This window comes from Solenopsis invicta, chromosome 3 (assembly GCF_016802725.1).
Source record: "Solenopsis invicta isolate M01_SB chromosome 3, UNIL_Sinv_3.0, whole genome shotgun sequence".
NCBI lineage: Eukaryota > Metazoa > Arthropoda > Insecta > Hymenoptera > Formicidae > Solenopsis > Solenopsis invicta.
In genome coordinates, this window is record NC_052666.1 from 15,976,875 (window position 1) to 16,004,508 (window position 27,634).

Consider the following 27,634-nt stretch of genomic DNA (forward strand, 5'->3'; position numbering starts at 1 on the left):
TCCAATTATCGAATTACCCTGTCTAACGATTTGCCCCGGTTTCCCCTATATACATACATATAGCCACGACGATTATTCAAAAGTCTAAATACACTATTATTCTTGTTCAATTCAGAATTATGTTTAAAAGATCGAAAATTTATTCAGCAAACAGTAAATTTGAAAATTATATAAAATTATATAAGAAATAATAATATTAAGATCTAGTTATGACTATTAAAATTCTGTACTTATCCAAATTATTTCAATTGTGTAGGAACTGACAATGATGTTTATTTGTCAATACATGTATAAATATAATTTTCATATAATATTTTGACATAAAATTACAAACTACAGTTTACACAGTGTGTATATGTGTATATATATATATATATATATATATATATATATATATATATATATATATTACAGTTATAATTACTGTTTTATCTGTTCTTCTTTTGATTCTATTTTACCAAATAATGAATTGTACAGTTCATTTTTGGCATTGTCTGTCCACGTATCATATACTGTGATGGGTGCCATAAAATTAACCAGCATGTTGTGAATATTGTATCGCACCCGTCTGCCTTTTGTTGCACGAGTATCGATTTTTCTTTTCATTTTCTTACGCATGTTCTGCAATTGAATCCACTGTTTACTGAGCTGTATAGGATCCATCATGTCCGACGATTTGTATTCTATCAGGTCCCGCAACAGTTGATGATAAAAATCGTCATCGTCATAAATTTCCGGATCGTATTCCTGAATTCTTCTACCATCGTTGTCCTCGTTTGGCGAAGCTTTACCGACAACACTGTATTCAGAGCGTTTTAATTGAGTTTTCTTTCGTAACTTGTTTATGTCGCTTATGGTAAACTCAATTTGTTTTAGTGTAGACTGACCTGAGCCCTTGCTCAGTGAGCCCGTGGCAATTCGTGTCTTATCATTCCATTTTTTTATAATCAAGTCTCGATATTCTTTGTAAGAATCGTGGTCTTTTTGCAGAACTTTCTCGTAGTCATTATATCTAAAGCGTTTTTGAGGCACTGATTCTTTAACTGCTTCTGTGTTTTCATCAACGGATAATTGCCCTTCGTTTTCTAATTCATCTTCGGTATCGGAAAATACTTTTTCATCCATTGGATTATCTGTATCTGTGTTCTTTTTCTTGTTTTCAGTTTTTCTCTTCTTAGCATCAATACGTAGATTTTTTGTCTCAGGATATTGTTTTAATAAGAGATCTCTTAATTGCAGCATGTTCTCCATGATTAACGCCAGTTTCAATTTAGTTTCATTAACTTTCTTCATGAAGTTCACATTTGATGATCTGAATTCCTTATGTGTATCATACTGTGGCATTTGATTACTAATTACAACGCATTTCTGCAGCTTTATTCGCATTTCCAAGAAATTTTCCCAAAGTTTTAATTGATTCCTAACACAGTTGCCTCTTTCTATTTCTGTTCCAATATTTGTTTCAGATATTGTTTTGATAATAGAGTCCTCCTGTTTGTAGAGTGGTTCATTGATATCCATGTTACAAGGTTGGATAATACCTAGTTAAGAAATTAAAAATTCAATAATAAAATTAAAAATTTGATAACTTTTAACTTAACTTTAAATTTTTAACTTTAATTATTTACAAAATACTGTAACTTAATTAACTCTTTTATCTATGTAAAAGAAAAAAAATCATTCCTATGTAAAAATCAATATCTTTTTGTTATTTCACATAGACTTAACTTACAAATAAAATATTAAAGTTATTTGTAAATTATCCACATCAATATACAAGGTTTTTAATTTTAATGTCCCATCTTTAATAACTTCGTAAACGTTAGTTTTAGTCAAAAATGTTTTAGACATAAGTAAGGTTTAAAAAGATCTATCTACTGATTCTATCAGTTTGATCTTGGGCAACACCATCAAGATCAAGTTAAAGTTATATCGATTTTTTAAAACAAAACGCCCTATTTTTTATTCCAAAATTTAATAGCTAATCAAGAGCTTTTTAAAACACCATATTAGAGTTATTTTTCATAAAAGTACTTTCCGAGTTATAATGTAACAATATACTGTAACTTTCAAGCTTCACAACTCGGAAAGTACTTAATGAAATAACCTCATTATGGTATTTTGAAAAGCTTTCGAGATTGACTATAATAAAATGCAATAAAAAATAGGAGCCCCTACTTAAAAATTTAAAGATTGTTACGTGATCTCAATTGCGTTAGCCAAGGTCACACAAATATTTGTGTCTACTGCATCACTTCAAATCTTATAACTGTTGTATAGAACATTTCTTTCAGAAATGTTTAATTTTTGAAATATTAAGGGGTACCGATACTTTTGTAACACCTTATATTGAATTTTCTTGCAGTCCATCTCGAAAATTTTTTCAGTATTCTGTAACTTTTAAACCTTATAACTCAAAAAATATTTAATAAAAAATAATTTTCTTATAGTGTTTTGAAAAGCTCTTGATATCAGTTATTAGATTCTGGAATCAAAAATAGGGCGTTCCAATAAAAAAGAATCGATATGATTTTGACCTAATCTTGCCACCCAAGGTCAAACTTACAGGATCAGTAAGTAGATCACTTTAAACCCTACAATTTTTGTCTGAAACATTTTTTATTAAAACCTGTTTCTACAAAGTTAATAAGAGTGAGATATTAAACTGGGACACTTTACATATGCTACCGTTTTATTATTTAGAGTAATCAAATTTTAAAAAATTACAGAATTTAAATTTAAAGTAAATAATACTTTCAAAATTAATTTTTTTAAAACTGAATTTAATCTAAACGCTCCTGACTCTTCAGCCGAAAACTCCGCGTTGACGGTAGCGACATTCCGTCGCGGACAAAATTAGAACTAATAAATGTGAAACGTGACAAATTGACGATGAGATGTTGTCGTGCATGTCATTTTGTTATTATGTGTTTTATTGTGAAACACATAATAATGACTTGTCTCGTATTTACTAAATTCCTAAAAATAGACCGCGAGTAAAATTTCTTTGAATTTTATACATAAAAGTACATTTTTCACGCCTTTCAATAGCTATCCGTGTGTTTTCCTGTTTGAATAGGCGTCACTTTACATGTTTTTTATGACTATTTACGGCTAGGCAAAATAGAATAGTCGTAACCGATATTTAGAAGTGTTTTAAAGCTATCTGATTAAATCTATTTTATCCAAATTAGCTTTATTTAGAACTGGCACGTCAGACAAAATTACGTGACCGTGTGTTTTCTGTTTCAATAGCTTCACTTTACATACTTTTTACGACTATTTACTGATAATTAGGCGGAAAAAAAATAGTCGTGACCAATATTTAGAAGTGTTTTAAAGCTATCTGATTAATCTGTTTTATCCAAATTGATTTACAAATGGCACGTCGGACAAAATTACGTGTCATTTTACGCAATTTCTCGCTTCTGACAACTTAAATATGGCCGCAGCGAGTAGTCAAGAGTTTTAAGTCAAAATGTCTAATTTGCACTTGTAAAATCATGACAAATTTTAAAATAATCAAAGATTGTTATAAGTAAAATTAATCAATTTAGAAGCGCACCGTTTATCGCGTTGTTTCCTAATTAAGCGATATTTTCTTTGTTAATTAAAAATATTGATTCTCCCCACACACGCACATATGCACATATATGCATTTTTCTTTTTTTAAAAAATTTCTTGGTTGAAACCTAAAATAAACATTAAACAAAACAATATTAAAATTTTGTATTTACGAACAAAAAACACAATAAAAAATAAATAGAATATGACAAAATAAAAGCTAAACTTTTATAGCATTTTTATAGCAAAATGTCAAATATATTGTACATAAATAAATAGTATATATCTATAAACTTGTACAATAATGGTTATAAATACTTTCTTAACGACGTTTTTCCCTTATTTTTTATATATGTATATAGGGTAATGGAGTAAAGTGGGACGGGTTTTTTGTTTGTCTCCATAGAAGTGTCAAAAAATTGAATTTTTGAACAATCAATGATTGTCTTCACTAGAAGACGAAAAAAATTAACTTTTTATAATTACGGATTTTCAAAGTTTGAATTTTAAGTTGTATTTTTAGCTATTTTTTCAAAAACAAATTTTGGACTTTTGAAAAATGGGGTAAAGTGGGACACCAAAGAAATTCAGTCAAAACAACCATAAAAACCAACTTAAATCGACTTCTATGTTTAATCAATACTTCTAAATAATAAATAATTGAAAATAGAGAAATAAAATCCTTCCCCCTCTCTATAATAGCATTTAAACTTTCTTGATGGATGATTCATCTAATTCTTTGATGGTTTGCGGTTACTGTTCTTCAAGAAAACATAAAAAACCCACTTTACCCCACAACGTTAATTTGCACGTAATCATTCTTTACCGAAACTAGATTAAGTTTTTACATCTTCTTTTTTATTTAGAAAAATAATAGAAAAATGATAAGTGCACATAACATTCCTTTTTTGAACACTTAAAAAACTTGCTTAAATCACGAGTCTTATGAACACAAAAAAAAATTTGGGAAAATAACTTTTAAGATTGGTCTCGTACAGAACAAAATATTTATACACAAACTCCAACGGCTAATTAAAACATGAGCTGCCATGATATACAACAGATGACAATTTTTTGTTTTGCTCTAAACTCACTACTATATAGAAATACTACTTTATCTCACATCACCCTATAATGCATGCAATGTATCCTATATAAACTCGCACGCACGCACACAAACACATGGAAATGCACTGGAAAGGCATTTATAATCGCTGCTATAATATTTACTGTCTATTTACTAGTACTGAACTATCAAAAAAAACTAAAAAATCGTCCAAAACTTGAATTAAAATGGTACTTTACTTTTGTGGTGCCGTGTCAGTGTACGGATTTAAAAATTATTAAAAAATGGTTAAAAATCAAAACTCATAACAAAACCTATAGAAAGCTTTATCACTATTGCAGAATTATCGAAAAAAACTAAGAAGTCGTCCGGAGCTCGCAAGATGATTAAAATGGTTAAGACTTTACTCTTGTTATGCCGTGCCAAAACTGTTCTATAGGTTTTGTCATGAGTTTTGATTTTTAACCATTTTTTAATAATTTTTAAATCTGCGCACTGACACAGCATCACAAAAGTAAAGTACCATTTTAATTCAGGTTTCGAACAATTTCTTAGTTTTTTTCGATAGTTCAGTACTAGTAAATAGACAGTAAATATTATAGCAGCGATTATAAATGCCTTTCTAATGCATTTCCGCGCGCGCGCGCGCGTGTGTGTGTGTGTGTGTGCGTGCGTGCGTGCGTGCGTATGTGTAAGAATTGTTAATTGTTGGAATTTATTCTGAAACGCTTTATAAATATGAAACTTATTTAGAACCAATGAAAACTCTTAGTAGGATGTCGTAATATTCGATTGGTTTTGGTATTTTAGAGGAGAATGTGCTGTGTTAGAACGTGAAGTTAGCACATTTTTTATTTTTTATGTTTCTGGTATTAGAAATGCGGAACTTATTAGAAGTACAAATTGAAAACCGCCGTTTTCCAGTAGATGGCATCAGCGGTAAATGCTGGCGCCAAACGTTAGATCAAAAATTTTAAATGTAAGGTTGGGTATCTGGCAACAATTCCTTATCATTGCAATTGTGAATTTTTATCGGCGTTATATAATTTTTTTGTGATTGAAAATGTCGAAATTTGTGCCCAATAAGCGTCATTTGCGGGAAGTTTTGCTTTTTGCCTTCAATTCGAAAAAATCTGTGGCTGAGGCGCGTCGAATGATTGTAAAAACTTATGGTTAGGCTTCCATTAGTGAAAGAACGTGTCGAGAATGGTTCCAACACTTCAAAAGTGGTGATTTCGGCGTAGAAGACAAGGAGCGTCCCGGACAGGTGAAAAAGTTTGAAGCACAATTGGAAACATTACTGAATGAAGATTCATTTCAAACGCAACAGGAGCTTGCAGATTCATTGGGCGTGACTCAACAAGCTATTTCACATCGTTTGAAAACCATGGGAATGATCCAAAAGCATGGACACTGGGTGCCATACGAATTAAAGCCGAGAGACGTCGAACGGCGTTTTTTCGCGTGCAAACAGCTGCTCCAACGGCAAAAACGGAAGGGTTTTCTGCATCGTATTGTAACTGGCGATGAAAAGTGGATCCATTATGATAATCCAAAGTGAAAAAAATCGTGGGGCTACCGCGGCCATGCATCAACATCGACGGCCAAGCTAAACATCCATGGCTCGAAGCTCATTCTGTGTATTTGGTGGGACCAGCTCGGCGTGATTTATTATGAGCTGTTGCAACCGGGTGAAACCATCACAGGAGCTCGCTACCGAACACAACTAATGCGTTTGAGCCGAGCATTGCAGGAAAAACGGCCACAATACGAGCAAAGACACGAAAAAGTGATGTTGCTGCACGACAACGCTCGGCCACATGTTGCTCAGGTCGTTAAAACCTATCTGGAAACATTGAAATGGGACGTCTTACCTCATCCCTCATCCGCCGTATTCTCCTGACATCGCCCCTTCAGATTACCACTTGTTCCGATCAATGGCGCATGGCCTGGCTGAGCAGCACTTCCATTATTACGAAGAGGCCAAAAACTGGGTTGATTCGTGGATCGCCGCAAAAGACGAGCAGTTTTTCGACGCGGGATTCGTATGCTGCCCGAAAGGTGGGAGAAAGTAGTGGCCAGCGATGGACAATACTTTCAAGAATAAGTATGTAACCATTTTTCAACAATCAATCCTCAAATTTGGACAAAAAACGGCAGTTTTCAATTTGTACTCCTAATATTAAAATTTTTATTAATGTAAAATTATGAAAAAGACTGTAGAATTATGAAGTGCGATTATCATTGTTTTTTTTTATTTAATAGAACATCGTGTTAATTTCACAGACACATTAACTAGCGTTTACAAAACACGCACTTTATGATCGTTTGATTTTAATAAACTGATTAATTGCATAAAAACACCCAGTATCAGCTCTTATTGGTATTTTCTTCTAAACTTCGTTAGTCATTTATACTATTTACACAGTGTCTTTGATTGCATTTATGTTGTTAAAAAATTAAATGTTTTACAAAAATCAATATTTTACTGACATCTTTAAAGATAGTAGCAGATCGTTTTATAGTAGCAACCGCATTGTACTACTATACTCTTGTATTTCTGCAATTTCTTGAATTTACTTGGGCATTATTTTTCTTAAGTTTTAATTTCTGTTTTCATCAAATTAACTTTTCTTTTTTTCTTTTTCTATCTTGTATTTCTTCTGCTCCTTTAATAATTTGGAATAATAAGAAATTTCGCGCACCTTACTTATTATTTTTATTCTAATTTCAACTGTATTTAAGTTATCTTAGATTGTACACTTGTCTTTGTGCAATAATTGACGAATTGACTTGATTTTTTATTTCAATATGCGAATTTGTCAAATTTGTTTTATCTTGCTTTGATACACTGTTTATTGAGATTTAATCATCATCTCACTAAAACACTATGTTTTAATTGCTATTTTAACTATAAATTTTTTATTTTAATACTACATAATTTTGGAATGTTCAATAACATTTGTATATGAAACAAAGATAAAATATTTCTTGCAATAAAAAAATCTGTTAAAAAAAATGATTACTGAAGCATTACAAAAATTTTGTATCATTCTTTTACAATCTTACTATGATTTGCGAAATATCATTAATATAATCACACCATAAGTGTCAATTATAATCGAAGTTGAATCTTGGTCTAATATTATTTTATATGTAAAGAGTAACATCAAATTGGCCCATTTCTTGGACCTCCAATTTCAAACTTTTTTTATGCCAAATAGTATTATATAATAGAACATTAATCCCAGAGAAATTTTAAGATGAGCATAAGCGTGGTTCCAAAAATATAAAGGGTTAAAATTGATGGTTCCTCATAACACAGGGCGCCGTTTTTAGACTTCTGTTGTTTGAATAAAAATTACAAAATACATTTTCTATGTATTTTTGCGTGCTGAACATGAATCTGGTAAGTAAATTACTCTATCACGTCAGATTTCTTAGAAAAGTGTCAAAAATGATCATTTTTATCTCACCATGGCGTTAAAAAAATCTATTTCTATTTATCTAAAAATTTATCACTCACATTAAAAAAGTATTTCAATCTGTGAAAGGCAAGAGAACTCTCAGTAAAAAAGCATCTCAAACCGTAAAAGGCGGTGTCACATGTCACTTCAACTACATTTATCTCAATGAGTTTTCATACTAGACGAAAACTAAGGTCATATTTCAATCCCAAGATAAAAATCCATAAGAAACAATGTTTTACTTCGTTTTATATATATATATTTATTACATAGATTTTTAGATAGATAGAAATAGATTTTTTTAACGCCATGATAAGGTAAAAATGATCATTTTTGACACTTTTCTAAGAAATCTGATGTGATAGAGCAATTTGTTTACCAGATTCGTGTTCAGCGCGCAAAAATACATAGAAAATGGTAACATTTATTCAAACAACAGAAAAAAAATCTAAAAACGGCGCCTTGCATGTTATGAAAAATCATCCCAGAGAACACGTATGTCTGAAAGACGTCTAAAAAACGTCTCACTTTCTGACGTCTTTAGACCTGTCCAAAAGACGTCGTAAAGACGTCTATAAGTTCAGTAAACGTCATTTTATTAGACGTCTAATAAAACATTTTTTTAAAGACGTTTTTAAATTTCTTTAATCACCAAATAATAGTTAATAATATCGTCAAATTTTTTGAAAATTTAATATATTTTATATTTCCCATATATATTTTATAAATTTTTTACTTCTTAATTCCTTTTTCTGCATTTTTTTGTTTGATTGATTCTTTTGTGCGTTATGCAAGTCTGTGTTGCGGTCTTAACCACGTACATACATAGTGTTAAGACCACATTTAGTTCGCCGGTTGAACCAGGTTGAACTCGTTCTGAAATCCAGTGTTGTGAGATGGGGCGGTCTTTTCGCGCATGCGGTATAGTAGAGCAGGATAGCAGTAGTGTAGTTGCGGCAGTTACACTTAGGGATGTTCGATTCTCTTATAAAAATCGATTCTTAAATCGATTTTGCATCGAATCATAAAAATCGATTCTGCAAAAAAATTGGAATCAAAGAATCGATCTTGCTAAAATCGATCTAAAAAATCGATCTAAAAATTTATATATATAATTAAAACGTACATTAATATTGTTGGATATTTTATTTCTGTAAGGCGATGTGTGGTGAAGGGAAGCAACGTCTATAAGATTTGAATGTGGCTTTATTTCCTTCTGCGATCCTGTCTCGGTCGCGGCTAATCTCGCACTGACTTTCGGGGCGAATAATATTTTGGAGCAAGCCGAACGACTGAGTCGCGATACAACGAAGAGAGAGAGAGCGCACATTTCGAAACAGAGAATATTACACAAATACGTTCCGACATCTCTACACTCCCCCTTTCGAAATGCGTCCACATGCATTAATTTACTATGCTAAGTTTAATGACTGAATGCAGTTTAAGTGCTTATCCTTCACCAAAGATTTTGTTAAAATATCTGCAACGTTTTTATCTGTAGGAATAAATTCTACATTAATTAACCCTTGAGTTTGGGCATCTCTAGAAAAATGATACCTTATTTCGATGTGCTTACTTCTTTGGTGAAGCATATTTTCCTTACTAAGTACAATCGCACTCTGATTATCGCATAATATGTCCGTCGGTTTGTGTACGTATTGATTGCCGTACATTTCTTTGATTAATCTTCGTAAATGTATTGTTTCCTTTGTGGCTTCCGAGAGAGCCATGTATTCAGCTTCCATCGTTGAAACCGCAACCGATCCTTGTTTTTTAGAAAACCAGCTTATCGGTCCGTCGGCTAATATATGTACATCCCCCGAACAAGATTTGCGATCATCTTGATCACCGGCCCAGTCCGCGTCCGTGAACGCGCGCAACGGTTTTCCTGTTTTCCGGTATGTTATTTTGTAATCAGCCGTTTGTTTCAAGTAACGGACGATGTTTCGCGCATTTCCAGTGCTGTGGTCCTGGATTTACATTATATCTACTTAGAGCGCTCACTGCAAACGAAATATCAGGCCTCGTAGTGTTTGCCAAGTAAAGGAGGCTGCCGATTAATTCTCTGTACGGTTTGTTTTCCATTTCCGTTTTTTCCTCAAAACTTTTTGCCTCCATTTCTTTTGACAGCTTTATACCCGAGGGTAGAGGAGTAGGCGCAGGTTTACATAGGCTCATTCCAAAACGTTCAATTACTTCATATATATATTTTTGTTGTGAAATTTTTATTGAACCCGCGTCTCCTTCTCTTTTTATCTGAATCCCGAGGATCTCGCTTGCAGCTCCCAAATCTTTCATTTTAAAATGTTCGCTTAATTCTAACTTAAGTTTACGCATAATGTTTATCGATTTAGTGGCCAAAAGTAGATCGTCCACGTAAACGACGACAATTACGTCGTAATTATCAATTCTTCCCGTATAGACGCAAGGCTCTACTTTAGATTCATTTAGTCCAATTTGTTTAAGTTTTTGACTAAGCTTATGTTGCCAAGCGCGGCCAGATTGCTTTAATCCGTAGATAGGACGACGTAGACGACATACTTTATTTTTACCATCAACAAACATTTCGGGCTGTTCCATATACACTGTCTCTAACAAGTCGCCTTGAATGTATGCTGTCGTTACATCCATTTGATGTACATGATAATCCATTTCTACACTTAATGCCAAGAGGGTCCTAATTGTTTGTATTCGCGCAACTGGAGCGTATACCTCCACGTAATCGGTGCCAAACTTTTGTTCGCATCCGCGCGCGACTAGCCTCGCCTTGTATCTATCTATTTCTCCATTTTGAAATCTTTTTATATGAAAAACCCATTTAGACGAAATGACTCTTTTATCTATTGGTCTATCTACTAAATCCCATGTATTACATTCTAACAATGAATTGTATTCACTTTTCATCGCATCTAACCATCTCTCTTTATCTGGTCTCTCCCGTATGTCCTCTATTGTTTCCGGATCATTTTCTAAGTTAGTTGATGCTACGTTTGCTATGTGATACTGTTTCTTGGGACGCCCTGGAGTACCTGTTCGCATTATTTTCGGCCTTCCTCGAGCTCTTTTACAATCGTCAGGCGTTGATTCATGCGTTTTCAACGAATCATTTATATCGTCGCGTGGATCTAAGCTATCTTCTGAGTTTTCTGGTTCACCTTTTTCTTTTTTAGTTTCTAGTTCCTCATCGTCTACGTTATCTACTGTTTCTACTTCTTTTTCATGATCCGTGTTTGATAATAAATTTATATCTATGAGCTCTGTTATGTTTTTATTTACATCTTCAATAAAACGGACGTCTCGACTTTTAATTACTCTTGTGGTGCCAGGGATCCATAATCTATACGCTTTTATTTCACTGGAGTAACCTACTAGGATGGCGCTTTCGCCCTTCGGATCAAATTTCGAAATGCCTGGTCCTTTTCTCAAAAATGTAGCATGAGAACCAAAAATTCTCAAGTACTTAACATTAGGTTTCCTATTTAACCATAACTCATACGGAGTTTGACCGTCGTTTGCTTTTGACGGGCATCTATTCCGTAGGAACACTGCTGTGTTGACAGCTTCGGCCCACAGGCTTTTGGGTACATTTGAATTTATTAACATTGCGCGCGCCATTTCGACGATCGTCCTATTCGCGCGTTCCGCGACACCGTTTTGCTGCGGCGTATATGCAACTGATAACTGTCTCTTGATGCCTTGGCTTTCTAAATAATTATCGAATTCTTTACTAATATATTCTTTTGCGTTGTCGCTACGTAATTTTATTATCTTTCGACCAGTTTCTCTTTCGACACGTAATTGATATTTTTTGAATTCCGTTAAGATGTCACTACGCGACTTCAAAAACACTACTTCCATATATCGCGTTTTGTCATCGATAAAAGTTGCAAAATAACGTGCTCCCCCATTTGACCTTACATCTATGGGCCCGCAAATGTCTGTGTGTACGAGTTCTAATATTGATTTCGCTCGAATGCCTTCTGCGAAGGGTAACGTGTGTAACTTGGTTTGATCGCATATTTCGCATGGTAACCTTGAATTTTTCGGCGATATATCTATTCCATAAACTCTCTTCTTGCGGGCTAATTCGTTTAAATCATTGTAATTTAAGTGGCCATATCTTTCATGCCATAACTTTAATTTTAACTCATGTTTATCCTGAACGCTGAAAACCTCGTGGCTCGCTACTTGTTTAATTACATACATGTAATTTCTTTTGATTGCGATACAAACTAACGACTTATCCGGTCTAGTGATATACGCTTTATCCTCTGTGAATTTTACTTCGTAATTTTTCTCGGTTATCGCGGGGACTGATAATAAATTGCTTCTCAGTTCGGGCACAAATAATACATTTGTCAGTTTTATTGATTTTATCCTACCTTGTAACATTACATGTATACGCACAGTTCCTATTCCCTGCGATACTATATTTTCTTTTCCGGCTGTACTTATGTTACTCGACGGCCCGTCGGACAACGTTTCGAACGCGCGGCGATTGTTACACATATGCGACGTCGCGCCGCTATCTAAATACCATACATTCTTTTCCGCCGAACAAGTTAACGCCGAGATCGCGATCAAAGAATCTTCTCCGTCATTGTCTTTTACATTTTCAGCATGCTTGGCCTTACCTCCTTCTCTCTTCGGAAGACGGCAGCGAGAGGCTGGATGTTCATATTTACCGCAATTAAAACAGTTTCCGTTGAACTTCCTCCTGTCCTGCTCGCTCCTTACCGGGCCTTTGTTTGTATGTGTGGATGATCCCTTGGTTTGACCATTTCGTGATACCAGTGCTGTTGTTGCTCCGTTTTCTTTCATTTCTTGTCCTTGTCGCCTTGCCTCTTCTTCTATTAATTTTCCTTTGATCAAGTCGACCGTTGGAATTTGGTCCCTCGATTCTATTGCCACGCAGAAATTTTCATAATCCTCGGGCAGACTACTTAGCAGCATAATTGATTGCAACTCCGACGGAATTTGTATCTCTGCATCCTCCAACAGATTGATCTTCTCTTGGAAATTGTTTATGTACTGCGACATTGATTCAGACGGATCCTTTTTCAAATTATACAGTTGTCTGTACAACACTGCTTTTCTCACTGGACCTCTAGAATTGTGGATTCTCGCCAATTCATCCCATGCTTGTTTAGACGTGATCGCTTTTCTTATATGACCGAGTTCTGCCTTTGATATGCTTAAAGTAATGAGTGCGAGCTCCTTCTCATCTTTTATTATCCAAGCCGCTTTACTTTGCGCTTCCTCTGGTTTTACTAATTTTCCGCTTGCATATTCCCACAAGTCGTTGTATACTAAAATGCTCTTCATCTGCATTTTCCATACTTCGTAATTTCCGTCGACTAATTTTTCGATATGCTGGATACTACTCTGCATCTTGATATATACGGCACTGTCACTTGTTTCTCACAATAACTTTTACTTTGAGTTATCTTCCCTTGCACACACGGGGCCTGGGCCCATAACCTGTTGGATATTTTATTTCTGTAAGGCGATGTGTGGTGAAGGGAAGCAACGTCTATAAGATTTGAATGTGGCTTTATTTCCTTCTGCGATCCTGTCTCGGTCGCGGCTAATCTCGCACTGACTTTCGGGGCGAATAATATTTTGGAGCAAGCCGAACGACTGAGTCGCGATACAACGAAGAGAGAGAGCGCACATTTCGAAACAGAGAATATTACACAAATACGTTCCGACATCTCTATAAATACTTAATTAATTATTAACGTTTTATCAATTTTAAATTAACTATTATTAGTTCTAAGATTTTAATTTTGAAAACTTTAACCAATAAATAAAAGAGGTAATTATGTAATTAAGCATTAAGTTTTTGAAAAAAAAAAATTTGTTAAAATATAGGTTGCTTTCATATCATTTTTTGTTTACATACGTCCCTTTTATGTACTTTTATATCTTTTATTTGTAATATAAAATTATATAATGTTTTTATAATTACTAATCTTTAATGGACACTGAATTCAGAAATAACAGCATGGTCGCGTTCAAAATATCATACGTAACCTCAATTTCAGTCTCTATTGTAGACGACGCTTTAAGGGCAATGGATAAAGAAAAAAAAAAAATTTTTTTAAATAAGAATCGGTTTTTCGATTCTTAGGGTAAATAATCGATTTGCAAAAAAATCGAATACCAGAAATCCGATTTAAAAAATCGATTTTTAAACCAAAAAAACCGATCTTGTAAAGAATCGAATCGGAATCGAACATCCCTAGTTACACTACTGCTATCCTGCTCTACCATAGCGTATGCGCGAAAAACCTGCCCCGTCTCACACATTGCCGAAACCGAAGAAAAACAAAACAAAGAGAAATAACACGTTGTAGTCCGGTGGTACTATTGTTTTCTTCGGAAAACGGATTGAAACGGATATCCAGAGGTCAAGATAGGAAGAGGAACTCACTAATCGCGAGTAGTGTGATAAATAAGTATACGTTGAGTAACGTCCCCACTCGCTATAACATTACTTGAATTGTGAGATTACGTGTAATAACTTCTCAAAGTTTCTACTGAATTCTGCAAAGCATAGAAGGATATCAATCTTAGGTAAGAACTTTGAATCAGTCATTCTTTATGGATTTAAGAAACGGTATTTATTTTGTCGCCCGATTTGTACGCTGCTAATAATACACGTGAGTTGCAATCGCGCCGGCATAATTTTCTATATCAAATGACGGTGAAATTCGCTCATAAAGATCCGGTGCATAAACTCGTAAACGTATACAGCGAATCTTATTCTCCATTATTTTCAGCCGCGCTAATCTATAATACTATTGCTACTTATAACGACAACAGCACGACGACGTCATAAATTATATTTTATCCCGCTTTAATACAATCCGGCTTTTGGATTTATCTGATCATTTAAAGAAAAAAGGTATGTACATTTTAAATACAACTAAATTATATTAATTATTTAACAAAAGTGTTAAAGAACAAAAATCCAACAAAATTCACTGAAATCGTCAAAAAAATCGACTTTAGAGGTTATAACTTTTATATGGCCGTATTATACATTTAGAGTTATGCAAAGTTAAATAGCATATACGAGGTGTGATCAAAAAGTAAGGTGACTTTTTGAATTTCGCGCACTCTGTACATTCTAATTTCAAATTTTTTTTTTGTGTTGGTACACTCGTTACGATCATATGTTCACAGTTTTGACTATATAGCATGTGTTGTTTTTATGTGAGAGGCATAAAGGTTAGACTCGTGTTTGCGTGCTCGGCGATTTTTTGCTGTTGAAAATAATGGAGCAGAGAGTTTGTATTAATTTTTGTGTAAAAAATGATATTAAGTGTTCAAAAACTCTTGAAATGTTGACAGTGGCGTACGGTGAGTCAACTTTGAGCAAAAAAATGTTTATAAATGGTATAAGTTATTCCAAGAGGGCCGAGAAAATGTTAACCATGAACCTCGCTCTGGACGCCCCAGCACGTCAAAAACCGACGAAAATGTTCAGGAAGTGAAAGAAATTGTGTTGAAAAATCGTCGAATCACGATTAGAGAAATAGCTGATGATCTTAACATATCGTTTGGCTCATGCCAATCAATTTTAACGGATGTTTTGGGTATGACACGTGTGTCAGCGAAATTCGTTCTAAAACTGCTTAATTTTGATCAGAAGCAGCGTCGCATGAACATCGCCCAAGACATGTTGAACGACGTCAATGATGATCCTGATCTGCTCAAAAGAGTTATAACTGGTGACGAAACATGGGTATATGGTTATGACGTCGAAACCAAAGCCCAATCATCCTAGTGGAAGAGCCCAGAAGAGCCAAGACCGAAAAAGGCACGCCAAGTTCAGTCGAATGTGAAGGTTTTGCTCACAGTTTTCTTTGATTACCATGGCATTGTGCATCAAGAATTCCTACCACAAGGTCGTACGGTAAACAAGGAGTATTACCTTGAGGTTATGCGGCGTTTGCATGAATCAATAAGAAAAAAACGTCCGGAAGTGTGGAAAGAAAATTCATGGATTCTGCACCATGATAATGCACCTGCGCACACGTTGTTACTAGTGAGTACTTTTTTGGCCAAAAACAATACTATCATCATGCCTCAGCCACCGTATTCATCAGACTTGGCCCCCTACGACTTTTTCCTCTTCCCAAAATTGAAAAGGCCTATGAAAGGACGAAGATTTGCGACGATTGAGGAGATTAAAGCTGCATCGCTGGAGGAGCTCAAGGCAATACCAAAAGTGCATTTCAGAAATGCTTTGACGACTGGAAAAAGCGCTGGCACAAATGCATCGTATCAGAGGGGGATTATTTTGAAGGGGATAACATAATTTTGGATGAATAAATATTTTTTTATAAAAATGAAAAGTTACCTTACTTTTTGATCACACCTCGTATATAGCATTTTATTTAATGTGGTGTTCTAAATGTGCTGGTAAAATATGCAGGCTATTCTCAAAATTTTCATATCAAAATTATTCATCGAAATCAAATTAATTGTCACATTTCTATGTTCAAAAATATTAGAGATATTATTTTATCCTTATTGTTTAACAGAGATAAAATAATATGCCTAATGTTTTTGACCGCAAGAAAATTCTAAACCACAAAAAATAAAAGATTATATAATTTTATAACAAAATACTGTATCTTTGTTTAAACAAAATCAAATTTTTAATGTATTTTTGTAGTAACCTGTATATTATTCCATCCTTCTCTTTGATTCATTAAGCCATGTTGCCATATTTTTATAAATAATATTCAATGTAATAAATATTTCATAACTTTGAATTTAGAATCTATAAAACAACACTTTAAAAAATATAATTATTAACAGACGATCGTCCGTTCTAATTAGACGATTCCGACAAATGGCGACAAACCTGGGTTAAAACCCATTGTAGTCGAAAACGCTATATAAATACCAGCCTATATTTTTTTGCATTTAAATTACTGATTTATAAACTTTTAATGTATAATGTAATACGAATGATCAAATTCACTATAAATAAAACATATTATACTGAATTTTTAATATTAAGGTTCAAGTGTAATAATAAAGATAATTTTATGTTTCAGATTACGTGATAAATATTGATAAGTGTACCTTGCATGACATTCAAAAAATCATACAGGAATAGTTACGACATGCGGGAGATCGTGTCAATTACTCCAAAAAAAAAAAAGTAATTAATCATGATCTATAATCACAACGAAGAAAAAGAGTCAATTCGACGCAAACGACAGAGCTGTGAAGATTTATTTGATATGTATTACTCTGTATATAAGCACTGTTATGCTTATACAAAGTATATTTTTTTTAAACGTTTTATTATTTATTTTTAGATGCATCTTGTTATATATATACATATATATATATATATATATATATATACATATGTATATATACAGGGTGTCCCAGAAAGCTCGGATCCCATTTTAAGAGCAGATTGTTTGGAAAATTCTAAGAAAAAAATCCTAATACAAAAATGTCGAGGGTATAATGGTTTTCAAATTATTCGCGATTAAAATTTACGAATCACTGAGCTGACATTTCGCGCGCTCAGGCATGGTGACAAAGGTACCACAAGGGTACCTCTTGATATTAAGATTGTCATATAAATACGCAGTGACATTTATATTAAGAAATTACTACTATAGGACATATTTGTACATTACATATGCACAATTAATGTTTTCAACAAAATATCAATTCAATAACAAGATTTTACGATAGCCGTTGGGTTAGCTGTCAAAATAAATTCATTAGCATGTTCATATGATAAGAACTTTTATGGTAACATATCGATAATATCAATAATTTATTTACATTTTTAACTATTAAAAATGTAAATCGGTAATTTAATTGATATAAACGCGATAATGTCAAATAGACATAATTTGATATGTTTGAATTCTACTTTATCAACATATTCAATCTTTTTCATATCATCGCATAAATTATCGATATTATCAATATATTACCATAAAAGTTCTTATCATATGAACATGGTAATAAATTTATTTTGACAGCTGACCCAACGGTTATCGTAACATCTTGTTATGAAATTGATATTTTGTTGAAAACATTAATTGTGCATATGTAATGTACAAATATGTTTCCTATAGTAGTAATTTCTTAATATAAATGTCACTTCGTATTTATATGACAATCTCAGTATCAAGAGGTACCCTTGTGGTACCTTTGTCATGTCACCATGCCTGAGCGCGCGAAATGTCAGCTCAGTGATTCGTAAATTTTAATCGCAAATAATTTGAAAACCATTATACCCTCGACATTTTTGTATTAGGATTTTTTTCTTAGAATTTTCCAAAGAATCCGTTCTTAAAATGGGATGCGAGCTTTCTGGGACACCCTGTGTATATATATATATGTGTGTGTGTGTGTGCGTGTGCGTGTGCGTGTGCGTGTGCGTGTGCGTGTGTGTAAATATATATATACATACATATATATATAGATATATATGTAAATATATATATATATATATATAGGGTGATTCAAAATAACCCGTTGTCCTTCAAGGGACGTATTCCTGGTCGAATTCTAAGATGATTTTTCCTTTGGCAAAAATTTGGTAGACGCTTAGATCTTGAAATATAAGCCAATTAAGTTAGCGTATCACGAGTCGAATACAGATATTACACAGGGGCGGCGCACTCAACGTTACGCGCGGGTGTATTGTGAGGCGCCTGCGATCAGCTGATATAACACACAAGAGTCCCTACTTTCACCCCCCCTCTCTCTCCCCCCCCTCCCTGTCTCTCTCTCTCTCACATTACAATGCTATCTTCAACTTAAAAATGTAATTATTTTACGTCTTGAATTTAATAATTTTGATAAGAGAAGTGCCAAGAAATTCTTTGTATAGTCGAAGAATTAAATAAAGAAATACACGAAATCTACAAAAGTATTTACGTCTCGAGTTTTTAGAACGAGTTTTTAGACAATAGAACTTTTCTTCAATAGCACGGCTTCTAAAAACTCGAGATGTAAATACTTTTGTAGATTTTGTGTAATTCTTTGTTTGATTCTTCGACTGTACAAAGAATTTTCTGGCACTTCTCTTATCAAAATCATTAAAATTAAGACAAAAAGTAATTACATTTTTAAATTAAAACTAATATTGTGATGTGAAAGAGAGAGGGGAAGAGGGGAGAGACTCTTATGTGTTGTATCAGCTAAGCGCAGCAGGCGACATACTCACGACATACCCGCGCGTAACGGCGAGTGCGTCGCCCCTGCGTACCATCTGTATTCGACCCGTGATACGCTAACTTAATCGGCTTATATTTTAAAATATAAGCATCTGCCAAATTTTTGCCAAAGGAAAAATCGTCTTAGAATTTGACCAGATATACGTCTCTTGAAGGACAACGGGTTATTCTGAATTACTACATACACACACGCACGCACGCACGCACACACACACACACACGCACGCACGCACGCACGCACGCACGCACGCACGCACGCACGCACGCACGCACGCACGCACGCACGCACGCACGCACGCACGCACGCACGCACGCACGCACGCACGCACGCACGCACGCACGCACGCACGCACGCACGCACGCACGCACGCACGCACGCACGCACGCACGCACGCACGCACGCACGCACGCACGCACGCACGCACGCACGCACGCACGCACGCACGCACGCACCGCACGCACGCACGCACGCACGCACGCACGCACGCACGCAGCACGCACGCACGCACGCACGCACGCACGCACGCACGCACGCACGCACGCACGCACGCACGCACGCACGCACGCACGCACGCACGCACGCACGCACGCACGCACGCACGCACGCACGCACGCACGCACGCACGCACGCACGCACGCACGCACGCACGCACGCACGCACGCACGCACGCACGCACGCACGCACGCACGCACGCACGCACGCACGCACGCACGCACGCACGCACGCACGCACGCACGCACACACACACACACACAAGGGTGGTCCGATAAGTACTTAGCCTCACCACCCGATGGTGCCAGTATCGCAAGAGAGATTTACTATCGTGTAGTACATTCTCGTAGACGGCTACTGTCAAAATTTCAGCCGAATCGGACTCGTAGTTTTGTTTTGATCGCGTGTGGAAGCGGACATGTCCGCGGATTTTAGAAAAATGGAAAAAGAGTAATATCGGTCGGTGATTCGATTCCTGTTTTTGGAAGGGAAATCGCGCAGCAAAATCAAAGAGCGCTTGGATGCTATGTACGGTGACTCTTCTTCTTCGATGGCGACCGTTAAAAATTGGTTTAACGAGTTTCAACGTGGTCGCACATCAGTTTTTGATGAGCCACGCCCAGGTGCCCCGAAAATGGCTACCACGGAGGATAACGTGACAAAAATCCACGATCTCGTATTGGCAGACCGCCGATTGAAGATGCGTGAGATAGCTGAAACAGTAAGCATCTCAAAAGACCGCGTGGGTCATATCCTGCATGAAATTTTGGGCATGAAAAAGCTGTCGGCGCGATGGGTGCCGCATTTGCTCACTCCGGACAACAAGCGCAACCGTGAGACCACTTCAGAGCAGTGTTTGACGCTGTTTAAGCGCAATCCGAAGGAGTTTCTGCGTCGTTTCGTGACCGTCGACGAAACATGGATCCATTGGTACACACCAGAGACCAAGGAACAGTCGAAACAGTGGACTTCACCCGGCGAACGTACTCCGAAGAAGGCGAAGACTGTCCTATCGGCCGGAAAGGTGATGGTCACCGTTTTCTGGGATTCACAAGGTGTGATCTACATCGACTACCTAGAGAAGGGCAAAACGGTCACAGGGCTCTACTATGCCGAATTATTGGGCCGATTTGACGCCGAATTGCAGAAAAAAACGGCCCTATTTGGCGAAGAAAAAAGTGCTCTTCCACCATGACAACGCACCGGCTCACACCTCCGCCGTCGCCATGGCCAAATTAATCGAATTGCACTACGAACTGCTGCCCCATCCACCGTATTCTCCAGATTTGGCCTTGTGCGACTTTTTTTTGTTTCCAAACTTGAAAAAGTCACTCGCCGGGCAGAAATTTGAGTCGAATGAGGAGGTCATCGCCGCCACGGAGGCCTACTTTGCAGACCTCGAGAAAACGTATTTTTCAGATGGGTTAAAGAAGTTGGAGCATCGCTGGTTCAAGTGTATCGAGCTAAAAGGAGACTATGTTGAGAAATAAATCGCCACTTTTCCAAAATTTTCGTTTTTCTTTTGTAGGCTAAGTACTTATCGGACTGCTCTCGTAACACATCGTTCAATAAGTCCCGAGACTAACAACGAAAACAACATTTTTTTTCAAAAATCATTTTTATTCATCAATATAATCTCCTTTTAGAGTGATACAATCTTTCCAACGCCTCTCCAACTTTTCTATACCATGTTTATAGAAGGATTTATCCTTTGCTTCAAAATAGGCTTCAGTTTCGGCAATGACCTCCTCATTCGAGCCAAATTTTTTTCCCTGGAGCATTTTTTTGAGATCAGCAAAGAGCCAGTAGTCGCTGGGGGCTAAATCTGGCGAATACGGAGGGTGGGGAAGCAAATCAAAGCCCAACTCGTTGAATTTTACCATTGTTTTCATGGACTTGTGGCATGGTGCATTGTCTTGATGAAAAAGGATTTTTTTCTTCTTCATGTGCGGTCGTTTTGCTGCGATCTCCTCCTTCAAACGTACCAACAAGTCAATATAATAATCACTGTTGATCGATTTACCTTTTTCCAGGTAATCAATGAAAATCACGCCATGTGTATCCCAAAAAACAGACGCCATGACTTTGCCAGCAGACTGCTGCGTTTTTGGACGCTTTGGGCGACTTTCGCCAGCCGCGCGCCACTCAGATGATTGCCGATGCGACTCCGGAGTGAAATGATGAATCCATGTTTCATCCATGGTTACGTATCGACGCAGGAAATCCTTTTTATTGCGAGTAAATAGCGATAAACAGCTCTCTGAATCGTCGATTCGTTGCTGTTTTTGTTCCATTGAAAGCAATCGCGGCACCCACTTGGAAAAAACCTTTTTCAGGCTCAATTTTTTATGAAGGATTGTAAATACGCTTCCAGATGATATCTGTGTCATTTCTGCAATGTCACGGACCTTCACTTTGCGATTGTTCATTACGATTTTTAACACTTCACTCACATTTTCCGGTACAACGGCTTCCAATGGCCTACCCGAACGTTCCGCATCGTTTGTGTCCGTACGACCACGTTTAAACTCAGCATACCAACGACAAATCGTTGATTTAGATGGAAAGGAGTCCGGATAACATTTCTCAAGCCATTGCTGGGCTTCTACGGTGTTTTTACCCATTAAAAAACAATGCTTTATCAACACGCGAAACTCACTTTTTTCCATTTTTCAAACAAATTACAAAGTGACTTTGCTCTAACCTCAATAAATCAGCTGTTTGTGGTCCGATCGACGTGAAATTTGTACACGTTTCATGTGAAGGTTCGCATTCTAGGGAAACGTGGCCAGCTTGGTACTACTAGCGTTATCTCTGGGTTAGTCTCGGGACTTATTGAACGATGTGTTATATATATATTTTTTTTTTTTAATTTTTTTTTTTTTTTTCGGTACAAGCTCTCATGCAATAATAATGAGTACTAAAAAATTATAAAATTTATAGTTATAAAGCAATTAAATTATATTACTCCAAATTTATTCGCATTTTTCAATTTATTCATCATACAGAATCCTAACTTGACAAGTAATATTTACACTTTATCATATCAATATAAATAAACTGTAATATAAACTAAATTTTTATACTTTCTTATTTTAAAAATTAGAGTGATGCCTAAGATCATTGTGAATAAGACGTCAAAAGTATCACAGTATTTTAAATGTCTTACAGATGTCCTAAAAATTATAAGACAGAGCATTATACGTCTCACTTTCTGAAGTCAAGGAGATGTCAAAAACGAACAGAAATCTCAACGACGTCTTTTGGACACGTAAAAAAACATCCTTTAGACGTCTAAAGGCGTTTCCCAGACGTCCAATCCAACTTTTAGACTGGAGATTTCAAGACGTGTGTCTGACGTCTTATAAGAGACAGAAAGATATATTGTAGATACCTTTAATGCGTCGTCTACAATACAGTCGCTACGATATTATGACGTTGCGACGGACCAATCAAAGAAGAGAATATATGATTTTTTCTTCTTTGATTGGGCCGTCGCAGAGTCGTAACATCTTAACGACTGCATTGTAGATCCCGCATTAGACGTCTTATGTCCCAATTTCTAACGCCAGTGAGATGTCCAACAGACGACTTATTTTTCTATTCTGACGTCCAATAGACGTATAACAGACGTCTTTACGCATACAAAAGGACGTCTTTTAGAGGTCCAACAGACGTCTTTCAGACATTTCAACCCAGCTTTTAGACTTCCCAAAAAATTTTTAATGTCTTGTAATTGTTAGAAAATAGACTTATTTTTTATTTATAATCAAAAGGGCGTCTTTCAAACGTAAGAAGAGCGTCTTTCGGACGTCAGAATGTCGTCTTTCAGACGTTAGAAGGACGTCTTGCAAACGTCAAAAATGGAAAAATAAGACGTCTATTAGACGTTTTAGTGTCGTCATAAAATGGGACATAAAACGTCTAAAAGACGTCTTTCTGTCTTCTGTAAGACGTCTGAAAAATTGCAAGACGTCTAAAAGTCGTCTTTTAGATGTCAGAATGTTCTCTAGGATCACTTTCAACCCTTTATATCTCTAGAACCCTTATATTCATCTTAAAATTTCTCTGGGATTAATGTTCCATTATATAGTACTATTTGGCATAAAAAAAAAGTTTGAAATTCGAGATCCAAGAAATGGATCAAAACAAGTCTTTTTGGTATCACTCTTTTAAATACATTTTCAGTTCTTATAAATTGCGCGCTAAACTTCATTTGTCTTGAAATTGCATATCATAAACTAAAACTAGAAATAATATCACAAATTAAATTAATCGTCAATTTAATAATGATGCTACAAGCATCTTAAAAAATTGTAAATAATTTATTACAAAAAATCGTTAATACCTATCATTAATATCTAATCATTAATACCTAATCATTAATATCTTGATTTTAAAAACCACTATAGATTTTCTTAACTCTTAATTGTTAATGACTTTCTGTAAATAATACACTACAAAATAGAAAATAAAATATTTACAATGTTTCCTTATATAATTTTAAAAATTCTATATAATTTTGAAAAAAATTCGGAAATTTAAAATGAATATTAAAGTAATTTAATCTTGTCCTAACAAATTCCTTGATTTCCTGACTTTTTCTGGTTTTCTGCGCAGTATTAATTTAAACAGTGAAAATAAAAATCAAATATTATCGAGTTCTAAATATTTGTGCATGTGCGTGCGTGCGTGTGATATATATACATATTCTGATGTTTTTTATATATTTATATATATGTGTGTGTGTGTGTGTGTGTGTGTGTGTGTGTGTGTGTGTGTGTGTGTGTGTGTGTGTGTGTGCGCGCGCGTGTGCGTGTGTGTGTATATATATACATATATATATATCATCCTCTGTATATAAATATATATATTTACATTTACATTTACATACAGGGTGTGCAAAAAGTGTGGAAACCCCTAAATATTTCCGTTCCCCTCCCCCCCGCATTTCACAAAAAAAGGTTTCAGACAAAAGTTGTAGTGTTTCAAAAGATCTATTTACTGATTTTACCAGTTTGACCTTGGATGGTCGCCAAGGTCAGATCAATATCACATTAACTTTTTTAAATAGAACATCCTATTTTGATTCCAGAATCTAATAGCTGGTGTCAAGACCTTTCCAAAACACTACAAAAAAGTTTATTTTCCTTGAGTACTTTCCGAGTTGTGAAGCTTGAAAGCTACGGTGTACTGTAACTTTCAAGCGTCACAATTCGGAAAGTACTCAACAAAAATAAACTTTCTTGTAGTGTTTTGGAAAGATCTTGACACCAGCTGTTAAATTTTGGAATAAAAAATAAGGTGTTTTATTTAAAAAAGTTAATGTGATTTCGATCTGACCTTGGCGACACCATCCAAGGTCAAACTGGTAAGATCAGTAAATAGATCTTTTGAAACACTACAACTTTTGTCTAAAACATTTTCTTGTGAAATGTAAGGAAACGGAAATAATTAGGGGTTTCTACACTTTTTGCACACCCTGTATGTATGCATGTATGTATGTACGTATGTATTTGTATATATGTATGTATATGTACACACACACACACACGCGCGCGCGCACGCGCACGCGCACGCACACACACACATACACACACACACACACACATATATAACATCACAATAGATCATAAAATTAATATTATAGTATCAGTTAATCATTTAAATTATAACAGTCGTATAAACTTCCATAATATTGTTGATTTTTAATATTTCTTCAGTGTATTACTTACCCAATTCTGCCATATTACAATCGTCTTTCCAATCAGACGTACTTTCCGAGACATCTGTAGATTCCTCTTTTAAACTTGTTTCTTTACTGCTATCTAACTCATCGACATTTGGCTTCATTGTACCACCCATCTCATCTTCAACATTATTCTTATAGATTTCGTTTTCCACATCTTCATTCATACTATCGTCCTCATCGCTGTATATATCTTTCCTTGAAATCTTTTTTCCCGCATATCTGTATTAACAATATAAATAAAAATTTAATAAACTAAAAAACACCTTAAGGGGTGTCTACAATATGAAGTAAGCATGAAGGCTGAAGTTTGAGTAAGAAATAAAACAAATTTATTTGTTGACGTCCTTACTGCAGCTCCTTACCCTAGAAATATATAGCTTTACACCTACTCTTACTTCTTACGCCGAACTCTACATATTGTAAACCCTGCCTTAGAATTAATCAAAACAAGTGAAATGCCATGTGATGCAGTTAACGCAGTTAACAATGCATAGAGTATTATAATAAAAGTAAATGTAAACTAATACAGATGCAAATCAGTCGCAGACATTTCAATCCACATATCAGATCTTCTTCACTGTGTAGAGAAAAACCTAGTAAGGAAAAAAACAGGATACATAATAAAATTTTTCCCTGAAGTTACCAAATTAAAATTATGTAAAAATATTAGTCTTGCTTGAGGGAAAAGTCGATCCACTATGTATCCTGTCTCTCCTTTCTACGCGTTCTGATTTGTATCTCTATGGGTTCATATTTATTTCTCTTATAATATACACTGTTATCTGCAATGCTCACATAACATTTTATATTTGTTTCAAATATAAATAAATATCTATTTTAACAATATCTATTGTGACGTTTTCAAAATTTTATTTATAGATCATAGTAATAAAAAACATAATTAAAAAATTTTTATAATTTTAAAAACTCGGAAAAAACATTTTTCAATTTTTCAGCGAATCAGTTTGTAATAATTTCTAAAATATTGAAAACTGTTTTTACAATTAGAGTACTGTGCAAATAATCAAAAGTGCAAAAAGTGCTTCATGCATTGTCTTATGCATTAAATAAACATATTTTATTTTTAAAACTTATTTTCATAAAAAAAATTAATTTAAAAAATTTTGACATTTTAATGAAACAAGTATAAATTAAATTTTTTAAAATATAAAATTAGAAAGTTTATATCAGTCATAGCAATTCATATTGCTGCATAATAAATGTTAAAAATTTTACAATCTCGAACTAAAACTGTACGTCGCATATTCATTAGATTTGAAACACTTAATGAAGTTGGAATATGTAGTAATGCTTTTAGAAGCATATATAAGATCTTTCTCCCCCATAAAAACTTCTTTAATTAGGAAATTATTTAAATGTAGTGAAAGAATTCTCTTCTATGAATGTTATAAAATAACATTGTATTCATTGTAAGAAAAATATTTAATATTACTGTTGAAAAATATATAATTAAAAAAATAATAAATTTATATCACACTAACATATATTTTTTATGTAAATAAGAATTTTATAAATCTAAAACCAAAAATAAAAAAAAAAGGAAATAGTTGATTAATATGCAAGAAACAAAAAATTTATGTGTCTATTGCCTCTCATTTTTTGAATTCTTTAATATCTCAATTTCGACAAAAATTGCCCTGCGTTTTTTGTCAAATAATTAAATTATTTTCATCTTATACGTAAGTGTAAATATAAAAAACATAAAATTACCTCTCGTCCATTTGATCCAAGGTATCAATATTTTGTTTGCGTATTTTAGACGTCCGAAAGTCGTTATCCGAAACATCGCTGTCATTGTAAGGTTCTATTACTTTCGCCCATGTATCTTCTAGTTCTTCGTCCGAGTTGAAATCTGGTTTCGTCGTAATTAAAGTATTTATTTGGTCAACTAAACTCTTTTTAGCCATTTTTCGTAAATATCAGGTAACTAAAAAACACGTGCTGACGAGTCAACTTAACCTCTGCTTCTTCCTTTTCAATTAAAGGGCCTCGCATATGAAATGTATACAATGTATAATAGCGTTTTTCATTGGGAAA

The 27,634-nt window shown here is 34.9% G+C and overlaps 2 protein-coding genes across 2 annotated transcripts; one reads left to right on the plus strand and one right to left on the minus strand.

The window, feature by feature from the left end:
* Positions 1-253: 253 nt before the first annotated feature.
* LOC105197347 (protein AATF) lies at positions 254-27,620 on the minus strand. The gene is made up of 3 exons (XM_039446602.1): positions 27,308-27,620; positions 25,560-25,795; positions 254-1,541 (listed from the first exon to the last, which is right to left on the minus strand). The coding sequence occupies exons 1-3, from the start codon at positions 27,502-27,504 to the stop codon at positions 421-423; spliced, it is 1,554 nt and encodes a 517-aa protein (XP_039302536.1). The 5' UTR covers positions 27,505-27,620; the 3' UTR covers positions 254-420.
* Positions 20,065-21,149, plus strand: LOC120357081. Its single transcript, XM_039446603.1, has one exon. The coding sequence runs from the start codon at positions 20,351-20,353 to the stop codon at positions 21,017-21,019; it is 669 nt and encodes a 222-aa protein (XP_039302537.1). The 5' UTR covers positions 20,065-20,350; the 3' UTR covers positions 21,020-21,149.
* Positions 27,621-27,634: the final 14 nt, after the last annotated feature.